The sequence below is a fragment of the Schistosoma mansoni genome, chromosome 2, assembly GCF_000237925.1.
Source record: "Schistosoma mansoni strain Puerto Rico chromosome 2, complete genome".
NCBI lineage: Eukaryota > Metazoa > Platyhelminthes > Trematoda > Strigeidida > Schistosomatidae > Schistosoma > Schistosoma mansoni.
Window position 1 is genome coordinate 7,065,338 of NC_031496.1, and position 9,827 is coordinate 7,075,164.

Consider the following 9,827-nt stretch of genomic DNA (forward strand, 5'->3'; position numbering starts at 1 on the left):
CTAAATAATTTACAGATCAAATCTATGTTGTGACACTTTTTTCATACTTCATGCTAACCCTAGTCACTATGATTGAATACATACATATATATATATATATACAACAGACATACATACAAATCTCCACCATACAAACATACACACATACATACATACATACTTGCAATTAAAACAATATGATATATTAATACAAATAATTAAAATCAATTATATTGAGAAATAAAGAGACTTTAGGATTTACCTCCCCCCCTTCCACCCACTCATTTATATAATTAATTCCTTGAATTTTATTGGTTATTTTCAGTTGCCATATATCTATGCGGCTAAGAGGGGGAAAATATTTTACTATTATTACTAATAATTATAGTATTAAGGTGAGAGAAGTGTAAAGATGAATAGATTAGTCAAAGTATCATTGATAATAAACGTTTTATAAATAGTAGAATCATCATTAATTAAGTATTACTATCATAATTGCTTATTACAGTGTATGGTACTAAACACAGATGGATTCTTTTTCCATAGCTAATTTAATTGATACACATTCAGAAAGAATAAATGATCAAGATCATTTTAATAAAGGATCAGAACAAACACTGGATAATACTTCTGTATTAAATACATTTTTAAGTTTAACTTCATTATCATCTAAGAACAATAACAATCATAATAATGTATCACATTTGGAATCTAAATTAATCAATTTATCAAAGGATATTTCATTGATGGATAATGAACAAATACTATTTGGGAATATGTTAGAATCTAAATATGAATGTAAGTTATAATTAATATAGATGATATCATTTCATTTGTGTAATTTTGAAAAAAAGGAAAGGAGTATTTATCATCAATATGAATAGTCTATATCGACTGTGTTTGACTGACACAATGATTGCATAGTAAAGATCTGAACTATAATAGAATAAATGAGCTTAATTATGACTTTTTAGTCTGATCCACTTTAACCTAGCAACTAAGCTGTCTTGTATATTTTTAGTATATTTTAAAATGAAATCTAATGATTTGATTTAATTTGGGAGTTCAAATTAAGAGAATATAAAAGTAGACAGATTATGATTAAGTTACGGGCATACATTGTGTCCGTCTAAACGACTGATTCAGCAATATTAGTCATTATTAACATTGAAAAGTTGCGATAAACTACTCGACATTGAGTTATCATTCTTCCAAGGTGATTATATCTTCAGCATGACTGACAATTTGGTTAGTATTGATTGTTATTCCATAAATTTCTACAATTGTACCAATTTATATTCAACAGTGTTTAGTGGTGAGATTGGTTACGATTATTCATAAACCTGTAAGCTCTAAATATTTTATTTCTTAAAAAGAGTTGACTTCATTGAATAACAATTGTTTAACAAGTATTAAAAGATATTTAAACATATTTGCTCTTGGTTGACAATTGCAGAGCAGAATAAATAGTTTATTCAAGTTTCGTGGGTTGACAGTTATTCGATTCGATTAATATTTTGTGGAGAAGAAGAACAAAGATTTCAAGAGAATAATGTAAAATTCCACTTTATTTCACTGAGTTCTCAGCTATTTAAAATGTGTACTATTTAAACATTGAAATTCTTAACTGGGTTGAAAACATTTATATCAGTAAATTTGGTTAGAATTCATAGTGACAAAGATATAAGTTTAATAGACTAAGTAGAAATATTGCGAAGATATTTGTATATATCGTGTGTAAAAATACATTCTACAACATTCTTAACAAAAACTAAAACCGAAAACCTAGAAATAGTTGCATAATAATGAAAAGTTAATGGTACATAAGAATGACATAAATGGACATCAGTTGAATTTAAAATTGTTGAACAAGTAGTAACATTAACTAAAAATAGGTAATTTTAATAGTTAAGATCATGAATCAATTGAAGCTAGACCACCATGGAAAACCTGGAAGCACTGGACCGCCGTTTCGTCCTATTGTGAGATTCCTCAGCAGTGCGCATCCACAATCCCGCCTCGCGAGTATCGAACCCAGAACCTATCAGTTTTACGCGCGAGCGCTTAGACTCTAGACCATTGATCCGGCATCCAACGGTGTTAGTGTTTAACTTCAACCAGTCCACGAAATTGAGAAACCATTGACCAATGCCATCGATTAAGTGCTCTGGCGCGAAAGTGGTAGGTCCTGCGTTCGAATCTCACGAGGCGGGATCATGGATGCGCACTGCTGAGGAGTCCCACAATAGGACGAAACAGCCGTCCAGTGCTTCCATGTTTTCCATGGTGGTCCAGCTTCGATTGAATCATTATCTCAATTCTATAAAATATCATATTAGTTAACATATTATACCCACCTTTATATATTTTAGTTTTACCACAGAATATCAATGAATTGAAGAGTTCAAAACAGTCAATTTCTAAGTTAACTAATAACGATAATGATGTTAATAACAGTTTTAAAACAACTACAGTACAACAACCATTATTATCACATTTCATCTCTTTCAAATCAATTCCTGATATTCTATTGCAAAATTCAAATGTAAATCATTTATATAAACAACAAGATAAATCTATTATAGTAAATAATACAAATCATTGTACATTGAATTATTGTAACAATGAACACTTGGACATTGATCATATGAATGAGATTAGTTGTAATACAGATTTAAATATGGAGGAAAAACGTACGATGCATGATTTAAATTTCAAAGACATCCCCAATAATAATAATGGTTATTTAACTGAATTGATGAAAAAACTGGAAGCCTATGGATTATTATATTCAATTTACAAAAGTAATAAAGATATGTCATTGAATACAAATTGTTCATCCTGTAGTGATTCTATGACGACGGTAACTCCTACACAGTGTAGAATTAATGCATTACCTAATAATAATGATATTGATGAGATACGTGCAAATTCTCTTGACAATAATAATAGCAGTAATAATAATGGTCATATAGTAAATGACTTAAACAATCAAGTCTATTTTAGTATAAACTCAATCAAAGACTATTTACCTTTTGTACCAATGACGGCAACTGGATCAACAGTGGTGACAACACAAACAACAACAATAGTAGGGGGAGTCAAAAATAAGGCATTAATATCTAGAATTACATCATTACGGTCATCACCACCACCACCAACAACAACAAGAACGTCGACATCAGCAACTGGTATTACTCGACGGAAACGTACCAGAGCAGCTTTTTCACATGGACAAGTTTATGAATTAGAGAAACGATTTAATTATCAACGTTATTTATCGGCTACAGAAAGAGCTGAATTAGCTAGATCATTGAGATTATCTGAAACTCAAGTAAGTCGTCTCGCTGTGTATGTATGTCAGTATTCTTATTATTAGTAAATAAGTGAATGGTAATAAAATAATCTTCACAGAAGGATCAGTGTGAGGTCAACATAGTTTATAACCTTGAATTTTACATCTTTAATCAGAAGTACTATATAGATTTTTTGTTTACAATTACAAAAAGCTGATTTTATTTATCTTGGTCTGTGTAATTTATGGATTCTTTCAGCACTCTTTCAATTCTGCCTTCTTTGAACTTCACTGTGAAATGTTCAATGTTTTGTTGAATAAAAATATAGTTTTTGGGACTTCCCCACAAGTGACTAACAAATTGTTCAGTCGATATAAAGATCCATAGGAATTGTACTGTCATCATCCATTTTACAACTAAATCGGTTAACACCTCGAAATGAAGTGTAGTTGATGATATAAAATGGATAAATATACTGAATACATTAATTGTTCTATTATGATAGTGTAGAGCGCCTCCAAATGCTCTGGTACGGCCGAGAGTGGGGAGAGCCCGCTCTCCCTCTCCAAATGCTCTCACATGGCCACGCGTATATAGCCTCTAACAGGGAAGTCCTACTCACTAACTTCTCGCGGCATTACTGTTGTTTACGAAATTGAGAGGACGAAAAGCGAATGTTCGGCGCTGTAACCGGGTTGGTGGACACGGAAAGTCTACCCACGGGAGTTGGAAAACCCTCATTCCAAACCAATCATGCACATGGGCTCCAGTATTCTGAGGGAACAAATGGCGCATAAACCAGTTGTTGGTCACCGACTACCATGGGAATGCATCTCCTCACGATGCTCCACTGCCTTGTGGATTAGACCTTTAGGTCAAAGTCTCCGGGTGTGGTCTCCTAAGAAAACCACATGCTTCAGTGTGGGCACCTGGGCAGTATCACAGCCCTCACCCAAATCAAATGAGATTTGTGCGGTGCATATGTATCTGGTGCTTCCTTGTACCAATATTTGTGTTTAAATAAATAAATAGTGTTAAGCTCTTTCATAATCCTAGATCAAATTTATTGTTAGTTGTATTTAAGTACTAATGAATTCGTTTAACAATATTTAAATGTCACTGTTTGCTTTTAGCAAAGAAAAATTTGCAGGTATATGGTTAAAGAAATTTCAAGCAATTCGAATTGAAATTGGAAATTATTTTCTAGGACATAAACTACAAATTAACTTTTGCCTTGGACATTAAAAAAGATCCAATTCCAAGAAATCACTAATAATCATGTGCTCACTAGCGACTAGCCTCAAGATGGATTTTCTAGAGTTCTAGTGGGAAGCTGTAACCAGCGGAGTCCAATCTGTAATGGATTGTTATCCAACTCATAGCAATAATTCATGAAAGGCTGTCAAGTTAGGATGTAATAATAATTATTTTATTTTATTAAATGATAAACATTGGTCCTTATTACTATAGTTAATTAGTTGTAGAAGTTATTAGTTTCCATGTGAACTGTTGTACATTCGTATCAGTGACTGGTACTGATGACCAATAAATTGATTATTGTTCCATTCTTTGATTAGAATTCTTGAAATAGGTTCCTAGATTCCTATCTACTTGTTGAAATCAATCATACTTACCTGCAGGCTACATTTCAGTTCGAGTAGTAAATGATCAATACTTATTAGTTCTAGACTAAAACAAGTGTTAAGGTATTGCTTGGTTTCAACGGATATGGATTTACGGCAAAAATAATTTACCAAACTTTAATATTTTGTTGATGAAAAATCTACAACACAATTCATCATTACTATCATAACAGGCATGCGGTTGTCTGTTAACTCTTATCTATTTGTGTTCTTAAATGTCTTCATATATTTGGCTATTTTATTTAACAAAAATCAAAACATTTGGATTTCATCTCTTATTATTTATACAGATTTCAATCATATTCGGTTATATTCAGTTTTGAATAGGCCAATAAAAGTGGTAACCCTTTAGATATGTTATGAAACTGAATGACATATGCATAAATTTTTGTTCTGTTTACATGAGTTGCGTAATAATTTTAATTAGTTAAGCTTGCTACTCCTCATGAGGCATAGATTGCTAACCTAGGATCTATGACCAACTTTGTCCTGGGGTGTCCTCCCCGGTATTTTTCAATTCTTACTTATCCTTTTCATGTCTCCTTATGACTTTCGGAATCGTTTGTTCTTTGATCTTCCTCTTTCTCTCTGACCTTGAGGACCCCAATTTAGGGCTTGGTTTGCAATGCACTTTACAGTTTACAGTAGTGTGTGTCTTTTCTTAATTTCCTCCTTAGCTGGAAGCTAGTTTATTCACTATGAGAGTAGATTATTAAAGATGGGCCTTGATCAATAGATCTGGTATATCGTGCGTAGACAGATATCAATACCTGTACCATTTTGACGATGGTTGAAGTAGTTCATCAAGTTCCAGTTCCGTATGAAAGAGCTGTTAAATTACACTAATCTATTTTATTGATTTAGATTGCTTTAATATCTATATCTATTTTGAATAACGTTAGATATTATCATACAGAATATAGTTGATTCTAAGCAAAGATAGATAGTGGCCAGCAGTGGAATCCAACACGCGCGTTTCGTCCTATTTGGGACTCGTCAGCTGAATGTACCTGCATCTTAGAGTTAGTGTTCACTCTGAGACTGATCAATTAGAAGATTCAAACAAATAATACTAAGTGAATAGTTGGTTTTATTCTTTATGAAATCATCCATGACCTTCAAGTTAAATAGTGAATACAATATTGAGTTGATTTGTTGAAATTCACTAGTATACCTATTCTCTTTCAAGATATCTATATAATTCTCCCTTGGCTGAAAAGGAATTCCAGTAAATTATTTAAAATCATTCCCAGACCAATGTACATTAACACAGTCATTGTTCATTTAATAGAATTCAGTATCCGTTATCATTTACCATGATCATTAGTAATACAATACTAATAATCGATTTTATGATTTGTTCTGATAATTCCATTATGCTCAGTCAATTTACTTCAAAGAATGCGGAGCTGTTTCTATTAGAATTGAGTTTATAAATTGATTCATAGCTTTTTAACCATAATTCATGACTTATACTACTGTTATCATCTTGTTCACTATCAAGTATGGAGGTATATATCAGCATATACACTATAACGGTTGAATTGTTATTTTCAGATTACTAGCTTTAATAGAGTCTGTCGTTCTATACTAAGCAAAGTTTTATATGCTCCAATTTACTTATTGACCACAAAGATTTATGTTGATGACATTGGCTGATGATGGTGTAAATATCTTACTCATATGAACATAGTAGCTCAGTGGATAACACATTAGCGTCTGAAGTAGAAAGTAGAGAGTTCTATCCCGGTTAGAGAACTAGTAGTTTCATCTAGTTAACGTATCCCAAATAGGATCCACTGTTAGCCACAATCTAGCAAAATAGCTCTCAAAGCTGTCTTATAACATTTGAATATGTATCTGAAAGCCTCCAAAGACACTGGTGACGACTGTTGTACTCCAAAGAAGTCTGAACTCCACTAGTACTATTCATTCAAATAGCATGAACAAAATGAATTAATTTTGAATCGTGGCACTAGTATAAAATTCGCTGACCTATATCTGGGTGGTTAAATCACCTAGCTCTTGTTTCATTTTTCATAAATACACTGACATTAATAAACACTTTATGTAAAAATTTATTCCGATTGGGTGGATAGTTTTGATTGCTGTAAGAATAAGTTGAATCTTAAAAAGAATACTGTTAATCTCTAAGCTAATATCGATGACATATCGTGATATAATAAAGGGATTAGTAACTTAAATATAAAGAAAGACGGACGGGCTTGAGCTTATTATAAAGTCACTAGTTAATGGACGCATCCATGACTACTTGGGGATCCAAAACTTCAAACTCCCTCAGCTAGTGAGTGACATAGAGCTAACATTTAGTTTGGGACCATTATATAATAATTATATTATTCCCAAACTTCTAACTGGATCAAGACTACAACTTGAAATTAAGAAGATAGTATGATATCATTGAGTATGAAGTGGAAAAATCTAAATTTCGCTTTCAGTTTGTAAAATAGTATGATTTTCATGTAGTATTATAATCGACCGTCAAGTATTTTAACCATCTACTTACTTACTTACTTACACCTGTTACTCCCAATGGAGCATTGGCCGCCGACCAACATTCTCCAACCCACTCTGTCCTGGTCCTTTCTTTCTAGTTCTATCCAATTCTTGTTCATTCTTCTCATATCTGTCTCCATTTCTCAGCGTAATGTGTTCTTTGGTCTTCCTCTTCTCCTTTGGTCTTGAAGATTTCATGTGAGGGCTTGTCTTGTGACACAGTTGGGTGATTTCCTCAATGTGTGTCCTATTCACTTCCAGCGCTTCTTCCTGATTTATTCCTCCGCCAAAATTTGGTTTGTTATTTTTATTATGAACACTTACACGTTAAGCATCAGTTACGACTGACTACATAAATTTCTACAGATTCTCGTTACTAGAATTCACCGATATATAAATTATTAATCTTCGTTGTAATTCGATTATTAACTGGTCAGTTTCTCCCTGATATATCTTCCTAATAGATATCTTTTTTTTCATTTTTTTACAACAAAAACAGGTGAAAATTTGGTTTCAAAATAGACGATATAAAACTAAAAAACGATTGATCAGTCGAATATTAAATCCATCAAATCATAGTTCAGATGATTCCATTCAAAATGAAACTCATTTAGATGAATTCAATGTTTTAAATTCAACAGCTCTTGAACATTCAAAATATTCCATTTTTGAAATGAATTCACCTGTGCAATATTATTCAGATCATCAACATCAAAGGCAAAGAACACAACAACAAGAGGGACAAGGTCACATCAATAATGAGATGAAGAATATATTTAATTTTATTGAAATACCACATTTAATTTCAAAAATGCCTCCATCAGAATTACTAGGTAACTTTGATTCAGTAATCTCAAATCTACATCGAAATCGTCAGTATCATCATCAACAACACCACCGCAATCATCGCCATGATCATTATAGTAAATTACATAGTCAATCTGCTCAAATCGATGAAACTGTCAAACAATTGAAGACATCACAGCATATAAATAATTTTTTAAAACTTGGCAATGAAATCAAATTTCCAAATTTAAAACATTCAATGTCATCAAGTTTAGAAGAAGATAATGATGAAGCAAAAGGAACACGTCCTATTGATTTCAATCATCATGATAACATTTCGCTTACTTCAAATCTATTTAATTGTATGAATAATTCAGAGCTGTCACATCATCATCGTCATCATCATCATCTTCAGTCTTCAGTAGCTAAATAAAACGGAATATAATATTTGAAACTATAGGCAGTAATTATGAACATTATTTGCTGAATTTATTAGTAGTATCGTAATTATCATAGCGAATTTACATCATATATACTACTTATTATTAAACATAGTAGTAAAGCTTATCAAATAACGCTTCATTGCTAATTATTTTATGTATATATGAATGTACAAAAATATAAATATCTATATTTTATAGTTTAAGGTAATTTTAATCATTCGAATTGGTGAAAGTTACATGTTGCTAGGAACTTTTTTACTATTTAAGCCTAAATTGGAGGTTGAAGGTATTGATGTAAGTACACTTTAAAAGTTAAATTGTGAACAGAAAGAAAACAAATTTATAAAATTACATATCACCTTAAGAATTTGAAAACCTGCAAAACCGTAGGATACTTAGTAGTCAATTTACTTACGCCTGTTACCCCTCGTGGAGGAGCATAGGTCGCACACGAGCACTCTCCGTCCCATCCTGTCCTGAGCAATCCTTTCCAGTTAACATTCATCCTTTTCATATCTGCTTCTATTTCCCGACGTAATGTGTTCTTTGGCCTTCCTCTTTTCCGCTTCCCTTCCGGATTCCAAGTTAGGGATTGCCTTGTAATGTACATTGGTGATTTCCTTAATGTATGTCCGATCCACTTCCAACGTCTTTTCCCGATTTCCTCTTCATCTGGAAGCTGGTTTGTTCTCTCCCATAAAACGCTGTTGCTGATGGTATCCAGCCAGTGAATGTTGAGTATTTTGCGTAGACAACTGTTTATAAATACTTGTACCTTCTTGATAATGGATGTAGTAGTCAATTTACTGGCTATTCATTCAGGATAATGGGAATACAGTTCATCGTATTCCAGAATTCTCTTGAAAGTTTACAAAAAGTCACAGACTCATGAAATCAATTTCAGGATCTTTTTCTTCTAACGAATAGTTTTTTAAAGAATCATAGAAGGCTTCTAACAACCTATTAAACCAAAAACATGGCAAACAAATCAACTGAATGGTTAGATCTTGAACTAAGTCTGTTTATGACATATTAAGGATCAAAGTAATATGTCCTTACATCCGATATTGTTATTTGCAGACCTTAAGCATAGTGAAAGGTATGTTGATCATTTGATTCAATTATCAATGTCAACTCAAGAGTCGTGGAAAAATGTCAACTAA

General features: G+C 32.4%; 1 protein-coding gene across 1 annotated transcript; it reads left to right on the forward strand.

The window, feature by feature from the left end:
* Nucleotides 1-506: 506 nt before the first annotated feature.
* On the forward strand, nt 507-9,827 carry Smp_140730 (neural gene activation protein; the record flags this gene model as incomplete). The annotated part of the gene is made up of 4 exons (XM_018795508.1): nt 507-777; nt 2,352-3,313; nt 7,935-8,268; nt 9,745-9,827. The coding sequence occupies 4 exons, from the start codon at nt 507-509 to the stop codon at nt 9,825-9,827; spliced, it is 1,650 nt and encodes a 549-aa protein (XP_018649814.1).